General features: G+C 57.5%; 1 protein-coding gene across 5 annotated transcripts in view; it reads right to left on the bottom strand.

Annotated features, from left to right (window-relative positions):
- Window positions 1-11,049: 11,049 nt before the first annotated feature.
- Window positions 11,050-23,886, bottom strand: part of KCNH2 (potassium voltage-gated channel subfamily H member 2) — a 74,644-nt gene continuing 61,807 nt past the window's right edge. For 4 of the 5 annotated variants that reach the window (XM_078343451.1, XM_035254375.3, XM_035254374.3 and 1 more), the window contains exons 5-15: window positions 23,467-23,678; window positions 18,658-19,086; window positions 17,549-17,936; window positions 17,036-17,235; window positions 16,273-16,525; window positions 14,976-15,169; window positions 14,576-14,675; window positions 13,720-13,992; window positions 13,436-13,622; window positions 12,981-13,158; window positions 11,050-11,601 (exon numbers count right to left, since the gene is read on the bottom strand). In XM_078343451.1, coding sequence (XP_078199577.1) covers window positions 11,452-11,601; window positions 12,981-13,158; window positions 13,436-13,622; window positions 13,720-13,992; window positions 14,576-14,675; window positions 14,976-15,169; window positions 16,273-16,525; window positions 17,036-17,235; window positions 17,549-17,936; window positions 18,658-19,086; window positions 23,467-23,678 — 2,564 coding nt within the window. In that variant the 3' untranslated portion in view covers window positions 11,050-11,451. Of the gene's footprint in view, window positions 11,602-12,980; window positions 13,159-13,435; window positions 13,623-13,719; window positions 13,993-14,575; window positions 14,676-14,975; window positions 15,170-16,272; window positions 16,526-17,035; window positions 17,236-17,548; window positions 17,937-18,657; window positions 19,087-21,576; window positions 21,987-23,466; window positions 23,679-23,886 lie in introns of those variants that run through there. The other variant, XM_035254376.3, reaches the window with a different exon arrangement.

The following is a 23,886-nucleotide window of genomic DNA, read 5'->3' as shown; positions in this document are numbered from 1 at the left end:
TGAAAAAGATTCCACTGCTTCCCTCTTCTCAAAGGCATAACACCTTCTGGGGGAAGGGATGGGAGCAGTTGAAGGGCTCCACATTATGCCCCTCTAACCCCAGAGAAAGGACCCCAAGCACAGGCCGCCCATTGCATCCGTTACCTTCACACTCAAGAACAGGCCAGGCCAGGCATGCTGGCTCATGCCTGGAATCCCAGCACTTTGAGGGGCTGAGGCAGGTAGATTGCTTGAGCCCAGGTGTTCGAGACCAGCCCTGGCAAAATGGTGAAACCCTGTCTCTACGAAATACAAAAAAAAAATTAGCCAGATATAGTGGTGCTCACCTGTATTCCCAGCAACTCAGGAGGCTGAGTTGGGAGGATTGCTTGAGCCCAGGGAGGTCAAGGCTGCAGTGAGCTGCGATCACGCCACTGCACTACAGCCTGGCTGTCAGAGGGAGACCCTACCTCAAGGAAAAAAAAAAAAAAGAGCAATCTGGGTTTTACAAAGCTATGTTCCAAGGGTTGGGAGCATCATAGTTCTGCATTTGTGGAACTGAGGGACCAGAGCTATGTCCTACAGCTGGCCCTACCTCTATTTCTATGGCCCTGGCCAAGCCGCCTACTGCCTCCGGGACTCCAGCTCCTGCTTCCCATAGTGAATGGATGGGTGTGCCCTCGAGAGCCTCCCATCCTGCCATTCTCAACTCCCCAGCACCTGATTCTGTGCCTGTCCCAGCCTCCAGGGATCTGTCACTTATTAAGTTTTCTCAAACGCCCACTTTCCAACCCTGATATTTTCAGTTAGCCAGCCAGCTTTCCCTGAGCTAGATGACAATGACAACAATTGACAGAATTAAAACCCCAAGTTTCTATTTCCAATCCTCAGGGGCAAGGGATGCCCATGAAGACAGCATCAGGCAGTGCCACGCTGCTGCTGGTCCTTCATGTACACCTCTGGAGAGAAGACTTCCTCAAACAGACCCTTACCTCATCTCCATCGCCATCTCAGCCCTGGCTGCAAAGAATTTATAGTTGTGTTAGGTAGACAAGACTAACAACACATTTCTAGTTTATTTCACCAAAGGTGAAATATTCCACCTTCTCCACAACCAGGAAAATTTATTCCCAGAATAACTTGGTTTATATCAAGTGTGTTTCATAATTTTAACCCTTAACCTGTGCTTTTAAATTCCACTTTAAAGTACAGAAAGAGCTGGCTGGGCGCAGTGGCTCACCGCCTGGAATCCCAGCACTTTGGGAGACAGAGGCAGGAGGATTGCTTGAGGTCAGGAGTTCAAGAGCAGCCTGGCCAACATGTTGAAACCCCGTTTCTACTAAAAGTACAAAAATTAGCCAGGCATGGTGGTACACACCTGTAATCCCAGCTACTCGGGAGGCTGAGGCAGGAGAAATGCTTGAACCTGAGAGGTGGAGGTTGCAATGAGTTGAGGTCACGCCACAGCACTCCAGCCTGGGCGACAGAGCCAGACTCTGTCTCAAAAATGCAATGCTACGATGCGATGCGATGTGATGCGATGCGATGAGATACGATATGATACGATACAAAAAGAGCAAATCCGTCATTAACCTCTAGGCCACAGTGCCCCTCCATCTCCCTCTGGCCCAGGAGCACATAGCCATCTGCTCCCCTGAAGGCTGTGCTGGCTGTGCTGACTGATCTAACAAGAGTCCATCCTTTCCCCTCATGCTCCTCCAGGTGCTGGTGTTGAGACACCTGTTATTCCCTCCATGTCATTCCCAGGTGCTCTCACGGCCAACAGCCAAGTCCCTGCCCCATCCTCCAGAGCCGGTTTCAAATGACCCCACCTCCATTCACAACTGTGCCATTGCTATTATGCATCAATGAATGACTTAAGTTGAATTTTCATCAGCCTGGGCCTATCTGAGAACTGAGCAGGCAACTGGGACCCTGCCAGTCTCAGAGTCTCATTTGTAGATTCCTCTTCTATGTAAGTCAAATGCATCCCTTAATGATTTCTGAAAATAAAAACAACTCAATAACATGGTTACCACATGAGACTCCTGAAGCCACATCGGTAAGTTCCTTAGACCACAGAGAACACACTGTTGAAGTCATGCTGTGAGAAAGAAGTGGGCATCCCTCCAGTCCAGAAAACCCTGCCCCTGCGAGCTTTGCAGTAAGAACTGAAAGTTCGGCCCTTTTGGTTTTTATTGTTGTTGTTGTTTTGAGATGGAGTCTCACTGTCACCCAGGCTACCTCATCTCACTGTAACCTCCACGTCCCAGGTTCAAGCAATTCTCCTGCTTCAGCCTCCTGAGCAGCTGGGACTATAGGCACCTGCCACCACACCTGGCTCATTTTTGTAGTTTTAGTAGAGACAGGGTTTCACCATGTTGTCCAGGCTGGTCTCTAACTCCTGACCTCAGGTGATCCACCTGCCTTGGCCTCCCAAAGTTCTGGGATTATAAGCGTGAGCCACTGTACCTGGCCTGAAAGTTCAGTGCTTTAAGATTCATCCTGGAGCCCACCATCTGGGTGTGGGATATAGGTGAGGTCAGAATCTCAGGTAACCAGGTAGCCGCACAATGTTAACTCTAAGAGGAAATTGCTTCTGAATTGAGTTTACCTAAATCCCAAGCTGTAGTTCACACATGGCCCTGGTCTTGCATGGGGGAGCTTGCAGCTTTCTTATGGGAAGAAAGGAGTGCAAGAGGTGGCACCATCACAGGCAGGTGAGCCCTCCAAGAGAGCGAGCACCCCCAAATGATGAGCTTTCCTTAACTAGCACGGGGTGGAGTGAGGAACAGAACACTAAGGCATCTTCCCACGAATCAGGAGGCACCTCACAGCCAGGAAGAAAAGCAGGAACTCAGAAAACAAGCCGGGGACAGTGACTTGCTTCTGTCATCCCAGCTACTTGGGAGGCTGAGGCAAAACAATCACTGGAGCCCAGGAGTTCGAGGCTGCAGTGAGCTATGACCGTGCCCCTGCACTCCAGCCTAGATGACAGAGTGAGGCCCTGTCTCAAAAAAAGAAAACTGGGGAAGCTGAATGAGGGGAACACCAGGCAGTCACAGCTCTTTCCCCCACACTCTAGACAGCTGGCCTCCAAGCCACCTCCATGGAAGCCCCATTGGGAACCCGTCTGCGGAGAGGGCTACAAAACGTGCCTCTGCTCAGGCAAGAAGTCAGGCAGTGGACACGTGTCATTATTGAGGAGAGTGTCCTCTCAGCACCGTTATCCATATCCAGTATCAGTCCTATTAGAGTTGGTGGCCCTCACCTATAATCCCAGTACTTTGGAAGGTGGAGGTGCAGGTTCGCTTGAGGTCAAGAGTTAGAGAGCAGCCTGGGCAACGCAGCAAAACCTCTATCCCTACAAATGTTTGTTTTCCAATTATCCAGATGTGGTAGCACACGCCTATGGTCTCAGCTGCTCAGCAAGCTGGGGCGGGAGGATCACGAGCTCAGGAGGTTGAGGCTGCAGTGAGCCATAGTCGCATCACCTCATTCCAGCAACAGAGGGAGACCTTTGTCTTAAAAAAATAATAATTTTTTTAAAAATTGCTACAGGGCCAGGTTTGGTGGCTCACACCTGTAGTCCCAGCACTTGAGAGGCCAAGGCGGGTGATCACCCAAAGTCAGGAGTTTGTGACTAGCCTGGTCAACATGGTGAAACCCCGCCTCTACTAAAAATACAAAATTATCCGGGTGTAGTGGCACATGCCTGTAATCTCAGTTACTCGGGAGGCTAAGGCAGGAGAATCGCTTGAACCCAGGAGGCAGAGGTTGCAGTGAGATCATGCCACTGCACTCCAGCCTGGGAGACAAGAGCGAAACTTAGTCTCAAAAAAAAAAAAACTGTTACAGGACAATGTGGCATCACGTGTCATGCAGTGTCACAGAGGATCGCTGTACACTGACAAAGGTTCAGGACAGGTTTTATGGAGAAGGCTGCCGAGAGCCAGGTCTTGGAGAATGAGGAGGACTTGCATAGGATCAAAAGAAGCTCTGTTGGGCACTTCATGAAAGTGGGGCCATGGTCTTTTTCTTCTATTTCTCTCATGTGGTCCCAACTAAATGATGAGACACTGAAGGGCGTAGGTGTATCCCATAAGCTGCAGCAGGATAGGAAGTGAGGGGCTGCGCTGCCCTGTACCCTCCTGCCTTGAGCAACTTTGAGCCTCGTTCTCCTCCACTGAAAACTGAGGGGGGTGGGCTGTGCTCTCTCAGGACTTTTTGTGACTTTCTGTGATTCTGAGGCTCAAGGAAACACTTAAAAGATTTTAAGTGAAAGTTCTCCTGCCCTGAGTTGGGGTATAAAATCTCCACGGGGGATCCCGGGCATAAGCACCCATAAGGCCCTGTCTGCTCTGCCAGAGTGAGGCCATCTGCACAGGTGCCTCACCAGCACTGGGTCCAGCTGTAGAGCTAACCCAGGGCCAAGGGCCAGGGAGAGGCCACCCACCAGGGATGCTGAGGAGAGAGGCGTTGGTCAGTTACGTCCAACGCACCAAGCACTTCAGCCAAAGGAGCTCCCTTTTCACCAGTCACTTTCAGCCTTTCTGCACTTTTTCCATTTCTGAACCACAAATTTGGCAGTTACCCAAAGCATTCAACATTTACCAGTCAGTTGGTGAAAAGTTAGCAGGAAGCTTCAAGGAGTCTGTCCTCAGCAAGCAGCGCTGTACCCCAACCCCTCCTCAGTCATGTCTGGTGTGGCTTGAGTTTCTCATAAGCAATGGCATTTGCTGTCCCCTCCAAACACAGATACTTCACCTGCTCCCTGAGGTAACGAGAGGATGGGCTGGGCTGGAGCTGCAGCAGCTGCCTCAGCAAGTGGGAAGCTAATTGGCTCAGGAAGGGATATTCCTAAGACCTCGGCTTTGCGAGCCCTGAGCCGAACAGCTCAGCCTACAATCATACACACCACTTCCTGTGCCCCTCGGGACTGCCTATGTGGGCACCGTGACAGGAGCCACTGAGCCTAGCCCAGACCAACCCTCAAACCTGCACCATGCTCTGCTCTCCCAGGAGGCTCTGTGCCTCCCGTTCAGCTTCAGCTCGGTTCCTTTGCAGCTTCCTCACCTCCTCGCCAGCTCCTCATCTCTGCAACGTGATGCCTCATCATGATCACTAATTATTATTATGGGAAAACTGCTTGCTGACCAAGACAGTAGCCTTTACTGCAGCCCCTCCTCCCCTCCAGGGTCATGTGCTCATTCCTCCCTGCAGTTCATCAGATGCATCTGGATAGCATCCCAATGGCTGTAGGAGGACTAGGAAAAAGGTTACCAGTGAGGACGGCACTGACAGGGTGGCAGAGAACTTAGGGCTTGAATGTCTGGGATCATCTTTGAAGTTGTTTTCTGGCCTGTATTGTGAGGTAACTTCCCCAGTGTTCACAACAGCCCCCTCCCCCACTTTTTTCTTTTTGGAGACAGGGTATTTTGCTCTGTTGCCCAGGCTGGAGTGCAGTGGGGCGATCACGGTTCACTGAAGCCTCAACTTTCTGGGCTCAAGGGATCCTCCTGCCTCAGCCTCCCAAATAGCTGGGACTACAGGCACATGCCACCATGCCCAGCTAATGTTTTTAATTTTTTTGAAGAGACGGGGTCTGACTATGTTGCCCAGGCTAGTCTTGAACTCTTGAGCCAAAGCAATCTTCCCAGGCACAGGAACCCGCCCCATGCTTAGGAGCCGGTGCCTGCTGAGTCCAATGTCTCAGAGACTTGACTCAGAACATAAGCCTCGCCCCTGCTCCCAGGCATCCCCAGAGACATGGGGTGGCACTGGGCAAATGGACTCAACCCATCTCTCGGTATTTGAAAGAAAAAGCTCCCCCAGGGCCAGAGGATGGAGGACAGCTGACAACATTCACTCATTGCCATTCCTACTCCTCATTCCTCCATGCTCCTTCCTCCAGCCCTGAGAATAATAACTCTTCCCTAAGGCCACTTAGAGCCCCACAGAAAGCCAAACTTCCCTGCAGAAAAGTCATAATCCCAGGGCACCCAGGGCAACTTGACATTAAACAAAACCCCTCTGCTGAGCCTTCCATCCCACCCGAGCTGCCTAAGACCAGGAGACCACCCTGATTTGACCTTCCCAGTGTCCCTAATCAGCAAGTTCCATCTGATTATCTGGCTGCCATCACCTACCAAAGCAGAAAGAGGAAGCGGAGCTGTCACATATGGTTGTGCCGCTGCGAGAGCCCTCTCCAGACTGTTTCCCTGATAACTGATTTTCTTACCAGTTAGCATCTAAGTCTTTTGTGGCCAGGCCTTATGCTATTGCTAATTTTAAAATAATGGTAAGACAATCATGCTAAATTCTTCTGCTCTGGTTTCTTAGCAATGTCTCTTGCAGACTTCCAACTCACTTATAGGGTGTGATTATTAATATAAAATAATGAAGCTGATTATTTAAACAAGCACCTCAGAATGCATTCTCTCTTTTTTTTTCTTTTAAGACAAAAGTTAACGCAAAAAACTCGAATTGTACTTGGATGTTTAGTAATTCAAAGTGATTAAGAATCACTTTCCTTAAAATGCTACTGTAAGAAGATCAAGATAAAGTGAGTTTGGGGGTGGGAGGACTGGGTTTTTTTGAGACAGGGTCTGGCTCTGCTGCCGAGGCTACAGTGCAGTGGTGCGATCTCAGCTCACTGAAACCTCCACCTCCCAGGCTCAAGCTGTCCTCCCACTTCAACCTCCCAAGTAGCTGGGGACTCCAGGTGCATGCCATCATGCTGGCTAATTTTTGTAGAGACAGGGTTTTGCCATGTTGCCAAGGTTGGTCTTGGACTCCTGAGCTCAAGCAATCCGCCCCTCTCAGCCCCGGCAAAGTGCTGGGATTCCAGGCGTGAGCCACCGTATCCAGCCTTAAATTGAGTTTTTATAGCTTAATACCATGCATATATGCAGCTTTAAGAAAATCGTTACTATTTAATCTTTTACTAAGTCAATTTTCACATCAACCACTCTTGAATGACATACAATCATCTTAAAATGCCCCAAACCATCACTTTGGAAAGCCCTGTGTTTCCCAATCATTTCGACGTCATTGAGCACTTGAGAGAAACTAACACACCACGTGTGTCCTCTTATGGCCCTTGTGTTGTCCAGCCACCAGGACTCCCACAAGGAAACACCTCTTCCTACAGCAGTGTAAGCTCTTGGTGAAAAGCAAGTTCAATCGGGTTTCAGTTTCCTGAAGGCTGTCACCACCGGAGGACAAGTGGATTCCCACAGACCCAAATCTGGAAATGCGAAGCCCTGGGTGAAACCTCCCTCAGCCTTGACCTTTGAAGGACAAATGAACAGCCACCCAGAGGGTGGCGAGCTGGAGCCCTCCACTCAGAGGCCACCTGGAAACTGGAAACTGGGAGCAAAACCTCCTGCAAAAAAAGTATCCCAGCTCCACCTCGGAGGTATCCCAGGGCCTGGTAATAGGGTGGGGCCCGCAAGCCTCCAGACTGGGGCAGCCACAGACAGGCCCCCACATTCATCCTACAAAATGAACAGCTGGAGGCTCTCAGTCCGAGTCTCTGGTTTATTCTCCCTACCGCTCCCATCATTCTCTTTCAAATGTTTAATATTTACCTTGGCTGTGCTAAAGTTAAAAAATAATAATAATAAACATTTGTACCCACATCGCCAGTGAAGGAGTGGGACTTGTGCTCCCTGGGGAGGTGAGCAGGGGAGGCAGCCACAATCTAAGAGGCCAAACCTTTGGGAGGAAGGCAACCTCCAGGGACAGAAGCAAGTTTCGACCCAGGAAACTCTGTCCAGAAGATATCTCCCTATTCTGTGCACAATCATCAAACACAGGGACGTGTGGGCTTTCTAGTGGCCACATCAGGTGCTGGGCACTGTGCTAGATGCTGGGCAGAAAGAGATGACAAAATGACCAGCATTCAGCCCTTCTCCTTCACGGAGGACAGAAGAGCAAGAGGCAGGATGTGGGAGCCCCCTCACACAGGTGCCAGTGAGTGCCACAGCCAGCTGAGAAGCCTGCAGAAAGCCTTGGGAGTGGCGAAATCCATGCTGGGACTGGGAAGACGGAAGGGTCTCTCCACACCAAGGATGAGGGAGTCTGCATCACAAAAAGAGGGCAAAGATGAGGCAGATGCCAGAACACAGTGAGCAGGACAGAAGCTCGCATGGCTGCCGCACCGGGCACGTGGCAGGGAGGGGAGGGGAGGGGACAGGCAAGTCTGGAAAGAAAGATGAGAACCTCTGTGCAAACCTGGCACGGAGGGCTTTGTCCTGCAGCCAAGGAGGAGAAGGCCATCTGTCCCTCAGGACCAGCAGGCGTGTGACTCAGACCACCTGGGTTCACATTCTAATTCCGCTCTCGGGAGCAAGGGATGCTCAGGGGAGTCCCAGCCTCTGGGGCTTTGGTTTCAGGTGGTTGAAATAATGCTTGTGCTCAGGAAATAGCCATTGTTGTTGTCAGTGAGATGTGAGAGCTGCTACCACCCAGCTGAGCAGGGATGGGAGCTCAGGTAAGGACAGGTGCTGGAGACAGCTTGCACCTGGACAGGCAGGCTGGGCATCCCTCCACTCCTGGAGCTCTGGGCATGGAGGAGGAGGCAAGAGGGGCGCCGCCCTGTCCCTTCGGTTCCTGCTCCCAGCCCCTGACCAGACTGCAGCTTGGGGCCCTGCGCCAGCCTTCCGCCTGGTGTTGACACCGCATGGATCCCTTCCTGTCTTGTCACAGTCCCTCCAGCTTCTGTCCTGCCCCCTGGTTATCTTGGTTTGGGAAAACCCTCAGCTCTGGATGACAGGCCCTTAACAGCCAGGTGCCCAGGCCTGCAGGAGGGGAGACTGCACCACCATGGCTTGCCCTTGTCCTCACCACAAACTTCCTGTTGCCCTGGGAGCCCAGGTGAGGGGAGGAGCCGGGGAACAGGCCTGCCGTGGCTGAGCAGTGCAGGCGGAAGGATGGGTGGGGAGAACCTGGAGTCAAGACACACCTGCCACCAACTAGGGATGCCACTGCCAGCCAGTCACCAGACCAGCCTGAGACTGACTGTCCTCATGTGAATGCTCACGTGCCCTCTGCCAGGGTAGGGATTCAGTACACAAGGGTAGAGCACCCAGCTGAGACTGGAAGCAGGGACCACCTGGCAAACACAGCCACTGTGACTGCTCCTCGCCCACTCTCCAGCCTTAGCAGGGGACTCCTGGCAGGGACTTGGCATGGGGCATCTGGGCAGCCTGGCCCATCCAGACCAAACGACTGACCCCATGACACCCATGCATTTCTGTCAAGGACCGGCATGGACAGGTTGCCCTCTGCTGGGCCCAGTCCCCATCCTGAGCATAGACACATGCACATTCATACACACACATTCACTCCTCAGGAGCACCACAACCTACACCGCATCTCCGCCCAGGCACGCCCTCACCTAGCAAGGCAGCTGACCATGGTGCTGGCATGGTGCGACAAAGAAATAACCAGTGGCACCTCTGCTGCAAAGCCAGAGGGGAGCAAAGGCCCTTCCTTCCTCTCCTCTTTGTGCCCACCAACACCCACCCGGCTGCTGGACACTGAGTGGTAGGCATCAGGTGGGCTCCCAGGATGAAGGCACCCTAAGGACAAGGGCAGACCATGGCAAGGCTGAGACAGCGTCGGGGAGCAGGGACTGGGCTCAGCTCACAGCACAGCATGCCAAGAGCACTGAGCTTCACTGTTCCCCATAAACTGCTGCCTGGCTTTGTCTCCTGCCCTGGGCTCCAGAGTCCACAAACAGAGCCACGCCCCATTGCACCAAATCTTGGCCACCCCAGTTAGACCCACACCTGCACCAACAGTCACATCAGCCAACCAGGAAGGCCTGTGTTCAACTTTCAAACCATGAGCAGAAGCAAGCTCACACTCACGTGCGCACGTGTGTCCAAGTGTGGAACAGATCCTGATGCACAACCCTGTCCTTTCTGCCTGGCAGGCCTCTCTGTCACCTATGGCTCTCATCCTCCTCCCTGTCTCTCCCAGGAAAGGGGGAGATCCCTTCCTTCTCTCCTCCCAGCTCTGAGCACAGGAAACCTGCCAGGCTGCTCAGAAACCAACACCCGCCCCACCCAGACAAGGGCAGTGAGAATGGCACCCTCATCTTTAAAACAGAGTCAACAAACCCACCTCCAAGGGTCAGAGGTTTCAAGGATTCAGTGAGAAGTTGCTGAGGTCTCTGGATGCCTCTGACAGCTCCTGCCTGCAAACCGGCCCACCTGGGCACAGCCTGCCCACTGCCCATCAGCACTCTGCACCAGCCGCAGCCCCAGCACCGCAATCCTCCAGGGGCCACATGTCCTCACAGGCCTAGCAGCACATGCACAGACATACACACACACACACACGCACAGAAAGGCACTTGTGCACGCACCATTCCCTGTCCCCACCACCTCTGCCTTGTCTTGCTCCCAGGTCATGGGAATGAGTCACCCTGAAGGTTGTACCCTCTTCAGGAAGCTCCTCGAGATCCAGATCCAGGATCACAGGGGACCAAGGTGATCCAAGTGAGGCCCATCTGCAGCCAGACACCAGGTGAGCACTGGTCAGGGCTGGGGTCACCAGTGTGTCCAGGCCCCAATTGTATTAGACAAGATAAGGCCAAGTTGGAGGCAGAGGTGGAGGCCAGAACTCAAGCCAATTTCAGGTTAGGGTCAATGCAGGCTCAGGGTCCAAGCAAGGGAGACAGCATGAGGCTGTGTCGGCAGTCAGTGTCGAGGCCAGCTGTGGGAGCCAGGGTGTCCTGCCCAGCAGAGGAACATGGCCCTCAGGCGCTAGATGCCAAGCCACTGACCCATCAGGACTGCCTCTAAATGCATGCAGTCCGGGGGATCTTTGTTATCCTGAATCCAAGGCCCTATGGAGACAAGATTCTGTCTCCCTGGAGATGACCTGTTTCAGCACCCAGGGAGCGCCGCCCCCCCAGCACACACCCACACCTGGATATAGGGCAGCCCTGTGGGCCTGGGCATGTGGCAGACCAGATTCCTGTGCAGGACCCTGTGCATGTCCAGACGATCACAGGGCACAGCAAGTAATAGTTACACCCGCCCAGCACCACAGGAGTCTCCTCAGGATAATTATTTATTATTCATAGTCATCAGCATCTTCATTAATTATTCATATGATCCTTAATTATTATCCTTAACAATAAGAGCAGTAAATAGCAGAAAAGTCCTTGAGGTGCCTAAGGCCCAGGGCCGGGTGCCTCCGGGCAGTTAGACCAGCTAATGCCCTCAGGGCAGTAGGGGGACCACAGGCCCCACCCTCTGCCGGCCCTGCCCCTGCCCCTCTCACTGGGGCTCAGGGGACTGTGGCAGGAGATGGTCCCAAGGGCTGGGGGAGGAGCTATGCCTTCGAGGTCCTCTCCCCTTCCACGGTCAGGGCCTCCTGAACAGGGCCTCCGCGGGGGCGGCCCAGCAGCACTTGATCCCTGGGTGAGCCACATGTCCACACTGGGCAGCCCCACTAACTGCCCGGGTCCGAGCCATGTCTGTGCAAGGGCTGAGAGGTGAGGGCCCCCAGCTGGCCCGGCAGGGAGAGGCGTCGCGTGGGGCCATCTTGGGGGAGCTCCGGGTCCCCTGGGGGCAGCTCCTCACACGCCATGAACTGGGAAACCTGTGAAACACACCGAGCATGGGCAGGTGAAGAGGCCATGGAGGAGAAGGAAGGGGAGGAGAAGAAGGGAGGAAAAGGGCAGGAGAAGCCCCTCCAGCTCCTCTGCCCACCTGACCCTCTCTCATCCATGAGATGAGAGAGGGTCAGGTGGGCAGAGGAGCTGGAGGGGACAAGGAGAAGGGCCAAGGCAGCGAGAGCAGGACAGGGGCCACCAAGGGGAGGCACCAAGGTAGGAAGTAGAGAAAGGCGCTCTCCCAGGGCAGAGGCCAAACAGGAGAGCTGGGAGCAGGGAAAGCCCTAGGCCCTCAACGTGGTCGTGGCCGCTAAGCCCAAACCCAACCTGGAATAAGCAGTCTCTGCGCTGGGACAGAAGCTGGGACAGAAAAAGAGGCAAGATTCCTTCCCGCAATCCAGAAAGAACTCAGGGACCTAGAAAGAGGCAGGCTGGCGGCCAGGCATCTGAAGGCCAGGGAGAGGGCCGGGGCTGGCGGGAGGGGTTTGTGGGTGCTGAGCGTCTGCTGGTGAGAGCTCTGCGGGGGCGGCTGCGAAGGGAGACTGGCACATTTGGTGACGTGGGCCCTGGTGTCTGCAAACAGGAGCAGGCAGCATATGGGAGGGGGGAGCAGATGCCAAGGAAAGAGGGGAGGGAGCAGATCCCAGGCCGCCTCTGGCAACCAGAGGAGTCCCCATAAGGGACATGGAGGGTGGCACAGACACTGCCATCCTGCAGAGGCCTGGGACACGCAGACCACCCAAGAGAGGACGAGGGACAACCGAGACCCAGCTCTAGCAGAGGGGACAAAGCTGGCCTAGGAAGTCCTCCCCTGTGGGCTTGGGCTCTGAACCCTGGGAAATGCCAGGCATCCTCAAGATGACCCTGTGACAGCCAGTGCCAAGGGCAAAAATGGGCGGGACAGTGAGACCAGAGAGTGTCACTCACAGCAGGGACCCAGGACCCTGTCCCTGGACACACTGGCATGCAGCCTCCACCGTCAGGCCTCGGGCTCCATCACTTCTGCAAGGAGACCACCCGTGGCCATGACACAGGTGCCACAGTTGGAGCTGGCTCTTCAGGTGATGCCCAGGGCCTGGCGGTGGAGACTGTGGACACTAGGGGAGTGAGGCTGCGGGCCACTTACTCTGAGGATTCCCTGCTCCCAGCTCTCTAGGCGCTTTGAACAGGGGACTCTCCTGCCCTACCCTGAGCCTGTAGCTCCCAAGGCAGCCTTCCTCCAGGAGGACAGGGAGGAGGGCAGGAACAAGGGTCACGGAGGCTGGGCCACAAAGCCCAACAGAAAGGCAGCAAAGCAGGTTTGGACTGGATTCCGGGACAGAACCAGTGGGTAGGGGCGCCTTGAGGAAGGGGGACAAGAGCTTACCTGAGAAAGCGAGTCCAGGGTGAGAGGGGGGAGGGGGCTGACGGGCAACATGGGGAACGTGGAAGTGGGGCCAGGGCCCGGGGTGGTCACAGCACTGTAGGCAGGCGGGACCAGCGTCATCTGCCTCTGTAGCAGCTGCAGTACGGCGGCCATGTCTGCACTCAGCCGGGTTTCCAGCCTGGAGCAGGAAGCAGGGGGAAGCTCAGGGAAGTGGGGACACCAGGGACAGCCTCCCTGGGAGTGGGGGGGGAGGGGCAGCTGGTCGACCCGGTCGACCCGGTCGACCCAAGCCTCTGTGCTGGGTTGACCAATGTGGCCGCCTCCAGCTCAGCCTGGAATGGAAGGAGGGGATCCAGCTGCAGCACATACACACAGGCCCTCTCCCTCTCCCCAACACTGCCAGGACCCAGACCAGACTCCAGGGCATTCCCCGCACCCCACCTGCACTCCCTCACCTGTTGAGCTGGCGCTGGAGGGCATCCAGCCTGCTCTCCACGTCACTTCGGGGCCGCCGACCAGGGCTGGAGAGGGGGATGTTGAGGAGGCTGGGGGTGGGGGCAGGGCAGCGAGGGAGCTCCTGGTACTGGCGGCCCCGACTGTCCCCCCAAAAGCTGAAAATGTTGGACACTCCCGAGAAAGCACCTGCAGTGGAAGAGCCATTGAGCCGGTGAGCAGGTGAATGCCCCTCTGCAGCCCCACCCAGGCCCTCCCTCGCCCACCCCTCCCCCCCACCCCTTACCTGACAGGGGGTTGCAAGTGTCGCTGCTCTTCTCACAGTCCTCTGTCAGGGGCTCCCCACCCGGCAGCTCTCCGGGGGGCCTGGGGCTGGAGAAGGGCACCAGGCGGAGGGGGCTGGAGCTGCGACCTGGGCCCTCATCCTCACTGCTCTCAGGGCTGGAGGGGCCACTGGATGGGCTGTCCCCCCACGGCCCCCCCGGCCGGCCCCGGCTACTCGGCCCTGCCCCCGCCCGGCCCGGACCCAAGGCCGACACCTCCCCTGGCTGCTCCGTGTCTGTGGGAAACAGAGAATGGGCCTCAGAGAAGGGTGGGGAGGGGAGGGGGCAGGGTGGAGGAGGGGACAGGAGCGAGCCTGGGAGAGGACTGGGCAGGATGCCCTGGTTTGTCCCCAGTTGCTGCTTCTGCTATCTTGCACCCACTCTCAAGCCGACTGAGAACTCCCAGCACCCCCTGGCTGCCCAAGCACCGGCAATGGTGCTTCGGGAATTGGGGGCTCTCTGGGACTTCCCGGCTTCTGCCCTATCATTGGCCCCTGGCCCTCCTTTGTCCTGTGACTTTCCTCCTCATTAATTTAGGGCAACGCTCACAGAGACCCCAGCCCTGTGAGTTCCAAAAAGCCTCGGCTTGCCCTGGAGGGTAGGAGAGGGCTACCTAGAGGAGGTGACAACTGCAGGGGCCCTGAAAGATGGGCAGCATCTGAACAGCTGGGGTGAGGAGTGGGCACACTGGAGGAAAGGATTGGAAGGTCTGGGGCCTGAGTGAAGCAGACAAGGCCTCCCCGACTTCTTCGGGCGACCAGCCTCACCTCGGCCCCGCCCTCCTTCCCCTCCCCCGCTCCCTCCCCTCCCCTGCCTCACCCTTGTCCGTGCGCCTGCGGAATGACAGCTTGCGCTTGCGTTGCCTACTGAAGCCGCCCTCTAACTCCGCACTGCCGGGGGAGCCGGGGATCATGTTGGTCTGGAACCAAGATCAGTATCAGGGCTCTCCTGCCCCACCAGGGTCAGGCCCCAACCTCCCTCCTTAACATAGAAAAAGTAGGGCTGGGTGCCCAGCTCTGGGGAGATACTTCTTTGCCCCCAAGTGACCTCTGCCCCAGACAAGGCCTGAGTTTGGGACTTTTGTAGCCTGCTCTACAATGCCATTTGACAGACAGGGAAAGTAAGACAGAGAAGCATCACATTCAATGTCACACAGCGAAGGGGCAGCCACACAGCTGGAAGCAGGAGGAAGGGGTCCAGCTCAGGACAGCCGACTCACATCTCGCAGGTTGAAGGTGATCTCCAGGCTGGACCAGAAGTGATCGGAGAACTCAGGGTACATGTCTAGCACCTCCAGCAGGTCGTCACGATGGATCTTGTGTAGGTCACAGTAGGTGAGGGCCCGCACGTCCCCGTTCGACTTGCCAGGCCTCGCATACAGGTTCAGAGGCTCCCCAAAGATGTCATTCTTCCCTGGAGGCCACGGAGAGGACAGGGAGCTCAGCCCCGGGGGGCGGGGGCATTCAGGCAGCAGGCACCTTGTCTCGACATCCCCACCCTGGGCAGGGCATGTCCCCTCTGCTGGGTCACCTGCTGGCTGGCCCCCAACCCAGAGCCAGGATACCAGCCCACCCTCCCTCCTGGGAGGCAGGACAGTAAGTGCCAGGGGGCCGGCAGAAGGGGCCAGAAACCCAGGGTGTCCCAGCAAATGAGACCCAGACAGCAGGACTCCCCAAACCCCATGTCCCAAACACCCTCTTAGCCAATCACTGCACCCTTGTAAGCAATGTTTTTCAAACCAAAGATCAGAACACAGTAGTGAATCAAAACCAGCATTTTTTTTTTTTTACTGAAAGAACATACAGTAGTTTAGCTTAGCACAGCACAGAACAGAAATGCTAGAATGTACCACATGTAGTAAGGCCAAGTGTTATGTAATGAAACTTTGATTTTAGTTGTGTGGGGGTGTGTATTTGTGTTTGTACAGAGCTGAGAAACAAAATCTAAAATGTCCTAACATAAACCTTGGTTGAAAGAGTTTGAAATATCTGCCCCGAAGTATGCAGGGCGAGGGAAGGACAGGACAGACAGAGGGTAAGAGGTCCCCAGTGTGTAGACACACTGACACACCCACCATGCACGGGCGATGGAAAGGAAGTGGGGAAGGGGCAGACCTCCCTTGGCTTTGGCTATGTCAAGGGGCCAGGCAAGAGGCTGCAGGGAACCACATGGCCCTCAGTGAAACCAAATGCCCGCCTCCAGGTGAGCACTGCTTCCTCTACTGCCCAGGCTAGAGGATCTAGACTGGATCCTACTTTAAGGAAGCAAAAAGTGTCTGTTTGTGGGGGATCCTGAAAGGAAGGAGAATGTGGGAACCCCAGAGTTCAGCAGCCCCTCCCCACATGGGGTTCCTCTCCATGGCCCCGTTTGGAGGGCCTCAGTTTAGGTGAATTAAAGGAGCCCAAAGACCCTGCAGTCCCAGGTCCACAGCCCCAGCAACTGCATATTCAGAAGGGTCGAGCCTCTGGAGGCTGCAGAGGGCATTTCCAGTCCAGTGCCCACCCCCCACCCCATACCCAGGATGGCCACGACGACGTCACCCCGAAGGATCTCGATGGAGCCCCGGGAGATGAAGTACAGGGCGGTGAGCAGGTCCCCGGCATGCACCAGGGTGTCCCCCGGTGGCGCATGTGTGGTCTTGAACTTCATGGCCAGGGCCCGAAGGCAGCCCTTGGTGGCCCCTCGGAAGGGCTTGCAGTGCTGCAGCAGCGAGCGGTTCAGGTGCAGGCAGATGTCGGCCTGCAGGCACTCAGGGAAGCCCTTCAGCACCTGGGGGCGTGGGGGGGGGCGCGGCTCAGCACATCCTCCCTCGAGACCCCAACCCACACTCCACTTCACCGTCCCACCCCTCTGTGTCAGGAAAATCTCATCCTGCAGGCCTGGGAGATCTCAGAAGCATCAGGGGGCTCAGTGTCTTGGGAAGGACCTGGGGTCCCCACTCCAGCTTCACCACCCCTGGCTGAGCACCCTTGTGTTCTGGCCCTTCATGTTCTTATTTGTAAGGCATAGAGACCATTCCCGCCCCAGGCTGTCACAGGGATTTAACTCCATCGCCCACGTTATACACAGCGCCTACCTCAGAAGGGGCGCTCTCCAGGGAAGGGGCTCCAAAGGCTTCCATTTCCTCACGGGCAAAAAGGGGCAACATGCCTCCAGGGCCCTTCTTAGTACGGAATGGACTGTGACCGCCTGAGACTTGCTTGCTGCGCCAAGAGGCTCCCCTCTGTCACCCGACTCTTCCCAGCCTGCCACCCACCCACCTCGCTCTGGTGGTCTCACCGCATTCATGTCAATGCCATTGGTGTAGGACCAGGCATGCTGGAAATACTCCTCGAGGCGCTGGCGCAGGGGGTTGGGGATCTGGTGGAAGCGGATGAACTCCCGCACCCGGAGCATCTGTGTGTGGTAGCGGGCTGTGCCCGAGTAGAGCCGCTGGATGATGGCCGACACATTGCCAAAGATGCTGGCGTACATGAGGGCTGGGGGCGTGGGTACGTGGGGCCGTCAGCATCTGCAGGGACCCCACCCACCCACACATAGGGACCCTGCTCAGGCCCCGCACCAGGTCAGTGCCTGTCTCAGCGTCGACATGCCCATGAGATGCCCAAGTACATCTGCGCTCCAGCATGCCCCACCCTTTAGTAGTGCCCACCCAGTGGCCCAGCCCCCAAACCATGTCATCATGGTGGCCCCTGGAGCCTCTAAGTCCCAGGGGCCTGACTCTGGCCCAGTTAGCAGCCTCAGTTCCCTCCACTTGGGCAATCCCCGCCGCCTGCCTCGGGGCACACTCACAGCCAATGAGCATGACACAGATGGAGAAGATCTTCTCGGAGTTGGTGTTGGGGGAGACGTTGCCGAAGCCCACACTGGTGAGGCTGCTGAAGGTGAAGTAGAGCGCTGTCACGTACTTGTCCTTGATGGAGGGGCCGCCCAGGCCGCTGCTGTTGTAGGGCTTGCCGATCTGGTCGCCCAGGTTGTGCAGCCAGCCAATGCGCGAGTCTACGTGCGGCTGCTCCATGTTGCCGATGGCGTACCAGATGCAGGCCAGCCAGTGCGCAATGAGCGCGAAGGTGCACATGAGCAGGAACAGCACGGCTGCGCCATACTCCGAGTAGCGGTCCAGCTTCCGCGCCACGCGCACCAGCCGCAGCAGCCTCGCAGTCTTCAGCAGCCCGATCAGCTGGGGGACAGAGAGGGGGTACATTCGGTGGAGGGGGCGAGAGAGGAGGGGAGGCGCTGCAGCCCTCCGAGCGGGCATCGGAGGTCAGATCCCCAAAGACTTCCTAGACCCTCCTCCTAAGAGTTGAAGCCCACGCCGGGCCCGGCACAGGTGTCTTATGAATCTTAGTGGCAGCTTTGGGACAGAGGGGTCACCACCCCCCCATACTGCAGATGAGAAAATGGGCGCTGATGGGCCAGTGGTCACCCTAGGGTGCCTGGCCAGAACTCCCATCAGCTTCTAGGGCAATTTGTTGTGAGCTACAAAATACTGGCCCCTTGGGGTAGATGAATTAGAAAAAGGGCATCCTCTGTGGCCCTCTGCAACCCTGCGAGGAGAGAAGGAGCACAGGTTTGCTGGGGTACCCACCATGCCTCTGCAGCTTCCTCGCCACCACGTCTCTCTCCCACTGTCTTTATCTCTCTCTCCCTCTGTCTCTCTCTCTCTCTCTCACTCTCCCTCTCTCTGCCTCTCTTTCTCTCTCTCCCTCTCTGTCTCTCTCTCTCTGTCTCTCTCTCTCTCCCTCCCTCTCTCCGTTTCTCTCTCCCTCTCTCTCTCCGTCTCTCTCTCCCTCTCTCTCTCTTTTTCTCTGTCCTCCTCACCACCCCCTCCACCCCAGTACCTCCCACCACCTTCCTGGCCTCTCCTCTCCCCCCGCCATCAGCCTCCTTGCTGACCCCACCTCCTCGGAGCCAGAGCCAAAGATGAGCAGGTCGAAGGGGATGGCCGCCACCATGTCGATGAGGAACCAGCCCTTGAAGTAGTGGACAGCGATGCGGCCGGGGTGGCTGACCACCTCCTCGTTGGCATTGACGTAGGTGGTGCGGAAGTTGATGAGGATGTCCACGATGAACATGATGTCCACTATGAGGTCCACCACGGCCAGCGGCTGGCAGGCGTAACCACAGTCGGGAGCAGCCGGGCCCTCTTCTGTCTCCTTCAGTAGGAAGGCAGCCGAGTAGGGCGTGAAGACGGCCGTGTAGATGACCAGCAGCAGGATGAGCCAGTCCCACACGGCCTTGAAGGGGCTGTAGTGCAGGATGGTCCAGCGGTGGATGCGCGGCGCCTGCAGCTTGTACTCAGGCAGCACGTCGGCGCCCAGGGACAGGACCTACACATGGGGAAGGTAGAGGCGTGGGTGAGGTGGGCCACGGGACCTCGGGGGGCGGGGGGCAGGAGCCATGACGGCTCCACCGGGGCCAAGAGTGAGGAGGCCACAAAAGCTTCTGTCAGAATGCCCACCCCTCAGCCAAGCGACCACAGCAAATGACCACCCCCAGGTCTGGGCACCATGGTTCCCAAAATGCCACACAGCACAGGACCTCCTGGCTGGCTCCAAACAGTTCCAACAGTTCCCGACAGACATGCCGGCTCCCCACTGGCAATGCAGATGCAGGCCTGCCGCTGTGACTGCCCTGAGATACGGACCCACGCCCCCAACCACGCACACTGTAGTCTCAGCCCAGAAAAGGTTCCAAGGACTAGAGCTCCCAGCCCGGGCAGTGGCCCCAGTAGCCACAGTCCCAACCCACCAAGTGGTAGTCACCGCAGTTTCTACCAGCCCCTCTTCATGCCATGGGTCCAAGGACAGCAGGCAACCAGTCTCGAGTACCTTGGCCTTCCGGGATGGAGAAAGACCAAGATACTCCCACTCTCACTCCCTCAGCCCCCTCTCCAGGCTCAGGACACACCAGTCCTCATCCTCCCACCCTCTTACAAAGGGACAAAGAAGACGTAGCCCAGCTGGGAGGAGATGGCACCCAATGTATACAGAGGAATGTGCACACAGGGACCACTCAGGGGTGACATACACAGCCCTGTGCTGCTCACACTCACACTCTCCCTCCTCCACAGACAGATGCAGGTGGCCATCTGGACCCTGTGATACGTGCCTCTTGTTCCCAAGACAAACTAGGGAGAGCTCCAGCCAGCTCCTCCATACCATCCCAGAAGCCTCTGGGTCTCCCTCAGAATCCTGTCTCAGACATGCAGCTCAACCCTAGAGCCCCCTCCCAAGCACTCCCTGCCATCTCCAGGCAGCCAGCTGAACCCAAGGCCTTGTCCAGCCCCCATGAAGTCCAGAGGTGCTGGCCCTGCTTCCAGAAGCAACGACTCCCAAGCCCCCACAGCCTCAGGCTCCTGGGTTGGTGAGGCCATAGTGGGTGAGTCCCAAAGACTCCCATTCATATTCAGCCTGTGGTTGCCCAAGACACCTTCACAGATGGCACTGCTTGGACAACATCTCCTTAGATAACTAGAAGTTAAGACAAGTCATAGTTAAGAATTTGACCACCCTGGGGTAGACACAGGGCCTCCAGAGGTACCAGATGGGCTAGGGGAGCAGTGGGGCCCGGGGCAGGGAGAGAACCCATGGACAGGCTCCCAGGCCCCCATGTCTGCTCTGCCTGCTGTCCGAGTGCCCAGCTCCTTAAAGCAGAGAGCAAATGTCCACGGGTGGGTGGCCCTTCAGTGGGGACTGAAAAAATAAATAAATAAATGACTGGCCAGAACGCTGCTGAGAAGGGGGCAGAAGGTAGCTGCCCTTGGATAGGACTCTTCCCTGTGCCTGAGAGGCCAAGCCTCTGGGTGAGGGTGTCAGGACCACCCCTAACAGCAGGGACCCTACCCACATCTACACTCAGCATGGGCAACACTGCACCAGGGCACAAACTCACACATGTATGGGGTACATCTCGTCCTTACAGGGGCCAGTCCCAGCTCTGCAGCCACCAGCTCACCCATGGCCTTGGGCCAGGTCTGTACCCCCAGCCTGTTGTCCTAAAGCTGGCTTGTTTAAGCCAGGGCCTGGCTCCTCAGCTGTGGGTGGGAAGACTCCCACCTGTACCTGTCCCCCAGCTGAAAAGAGCATATAAGCCAAGGCAGAGGGCTCAGGTGTGGGGCGGTGGGGGCAGGGGTGGGATTCCCAGACTCAGCCCTGGGCCACCTCCCACTCCTCCTCTACTGTCGAGCCAAGCCTGCCCCAGGCTCTGACGGGAGAGCCACTGCGTGGCTCTAGGAGGTAACAGACTAGTGCCTGGCCCAGCCACCACACCTCGGCTGCCCATGAAGAGATGAGCCAGGTGCCTCAGCCCAGTGCACCCTCACCACCCACACAGTGGCTTCCACAGATTCCAGCCTCCTGGACCCCCAAAAACAGCACAAGCCTCCCTTGCCCGCAAGGGTCCTCCCCCAGCACACACAGCAAGGGAGCCCCAGCACCTCCATGCCAGGCCCTGCTGCCACCTGTCAGCTTCTCACGGTCCTGCCCGTGGGCTCCTTCTCCCCACTCCGCCTCCCCACCATCCTCTCTGGGCACCCGTCTCATTGCTGTCATCTCCCCACTTTGCATTTTTAACTCTAGGATCGTGGGCCATGGCAGCCACAGGAGAGGGAAAGTCCCGGCAAGGGAAACTGTGAGCCCAGCCTGGGAGGAGAAGAGAGCAGGAGCCAAGCGCGGACGAGCAGAGCCAGGCCCCATGGTGCCCAGAGCCTCCTGCTTCCCAGCAGCCCTCTCCCCAACCTGGAGCCAGAGCCCTCCGGCTGGCCACCTGCCTCAGTGTCCCAGTCCCAGAAGGAAAGGGAAGGGCCGGGGGTCACCTACCTCCTGGGCCACGAGGCTGGAGATGCGCACGGCCCGTCTCACCCGGCCTTTCTGGGCCCTGGGCCGCAGAGTCCCTGTCCTGCTCGCCTTCCCTGCTGGGGCCGCCATGGAGGACTTGGCTCCCCAAAGCCTGCCTGCCCTGGGGCCTGAGGGCCCGGCCAGCACCTCACCTGCACCCCAGCAGCAGTCCCAGCCCAGGCTGCGCCCCTGAGGCTGGCCGACTGGCAGCCAGGGCAGCCTCTGGCATGAAGCCAGCGTGGTTGGGGCTGGGCCCCGGGGCTGGGGTCACCCTGGCAGTAAGCGTGGGCAGCAACCTGCCTGGCTTGAGCTGCCCATGGCCCCGTGGTATGGGCCCTGCTGCCAGGGTGCTGCGCTCTGCCCGCCCGCCAGCCCAGCAACGGCTGCACTCCAAACCTCGGCTCCTCCAGCCAGCCCCTCCTCCTCCTGGGTCCCCACCCCCACCCCACCACACTGGGCTCCCCCGCCCCCGCCGGTGCCCGGCCAGCGGCCCCCTCCCCCGCAGCCCAGGCTCCTGCAGCGGCGCTCCCGCAGCCTGAGCCCCTCCCCCTCCGCCAGCAGCCGGGCCTGTCACCGCAGATTAATGGTCTCCCCGACACCCCCGCCCAGCCGGTCCAGTGCTGAGCCAGCCAGAGTCAGACAGAGACACCCAGAGATGGAGAGACTGCCGGTGACTGGCAGGAACACACGCGCCTGCTGACACATACGGGTGCACACGCACAGACCCACCGCAACGCAGGGGCACACGCAGCGGGCACAGGAGCAGGGCAGATGCCAGGGGCTCAGGTGGGAATCAAGAGAGAGAAAAGGGAGGAGGGAGAGAGGGCTAGGTGGCCAGATAAGGGCCCAGGGTGAGGGGGAATGTTCTGGAGTCAAGGCCAATGGGCTGGAGACCTGGCGGGGAACCAGAAAGCCAGGCGGTGGGAGCAGGGCCAGGAGGCCGCTGAGGGAGCTGCTCCCTCACATGGGCCAACCTAGGCAGCTGCTATGGAAGGGGCAGGAGGGGACAGCTTGGGACAGGAGTCCCCCACATTATCCCAGCTTCTCACTCACTGCAGGGATCTGCACTCCTGACCCCCCCACCCCTAGCCCCCAAAGGCGAGGATAAGGTGTGTGGTGGATGAGGCCATGGAGAGGTCGCAGGTCCTCTTGCTACCAAGAGGACCCATAACCCAGGAGGGGACAGAAGATCAGGCTGGCTAATGCCCCAAGACTGAGGGGATCTTCTCTGGCCCAGGATTCAAGGACTTGACCCCTCCATATCTTTGTAACCACCCCACCCACTCCCCTCCCCATGAGAAGAAAATTTGCTTCTTCCACGCTTTGGGGACATAGTTGGGCCCTTCGAGGCCATCCTGGCCATCCCACAGGACTGGGGCCCACTCTCTGCCTGGCGCAGCACCTTGGCCTAGAAGAATCAGGACCCTCCTGTCCTTGCCTTCTGTGGCCCCTTCTCATTTGAAGCCTCCCAGTTGGCTTGGCCCCCAGTACCCCCTTCACACACCCTGCAGCCAGACACTTTATGTCCCTGAGGCTGCCTTCCCCCCGCTACTGGCCCTGTCCCCAGCCTCAACTACCCTGTGCTCACCCTGTGCCCTGTAGGCACGCAGCTCATGCACCCGTCCTCAGCATCTGCCCCCCTCCAGCCCTTCCCCAGGTCCCTCCAGTCCTCTGTCTCTAGGACTTCTCAGACTGTCCCCTCCCCACACCCCAGCTCTGGAATCCCTCACCAACCCCAGCCCTCAGGTCTGCCTTCCTCCAAAAGGCCCTCACTGTCTAGCCCCCTCCTCCCTCCTCTGGGCCACAGCCCACTCCCACCCCCTCCCCAAGCTCCTCCAAGGTGAGAAGAGAGCCCAGCCACTGGGCACCTACCTGGGTGACCTTCTCGGTGACATTGTGGGTCCGCTCCTTTATCTTGGGTGCTATGATCTCACGGTCACTGGTGGGCGAAGCCAAGAAGGGGTCGCCCTTGAGGTCCACAAAGTTGAGGGTGATTTGGGGAATCTTGCTAATGGTGCGGTAGCGCACGAGGTCCGAGTCTGAGGTGGAGTTGAGCAAGCCGCTGCGCAGGGGGTGCATGGCCCCTAGTTGGAGAGGCGGCGTGGTCAGGCCAGCAGGCCTGGGGTCCCAGGCCAGGAAGGCCACCCACAGAGACCAGGAGAGTGGAGACCAGGCCCTGCACAGGTGGGGCCATGGGGCACAGGGAGTCCATGGGGTCCACTCAGGAGACCAGGGGAGTCACAAGAAATAGGGGAGGCCAGACCCCACCGCACTTTAATGAAGCAGCCAGGA

This window comes from Callithrix jacchus, chromosome 11, assembly GCF_049354715.1.
Source record: "Callithrix jacchus isolate 240 chromosome 11, calJac240_pri, whole genome shotgun sequence".
Lineage (NCBI taxonomy): Eukaryota > Metazoa > Chordata > Mammalia > Primates > Cebidae > Callithrix > Callithrix jacchus.
The sequence above is the reverse complement of the archived record's forward strand: the minus strand, read 5'-3'. Positions and strand labels throughout refer to the sequence as shown.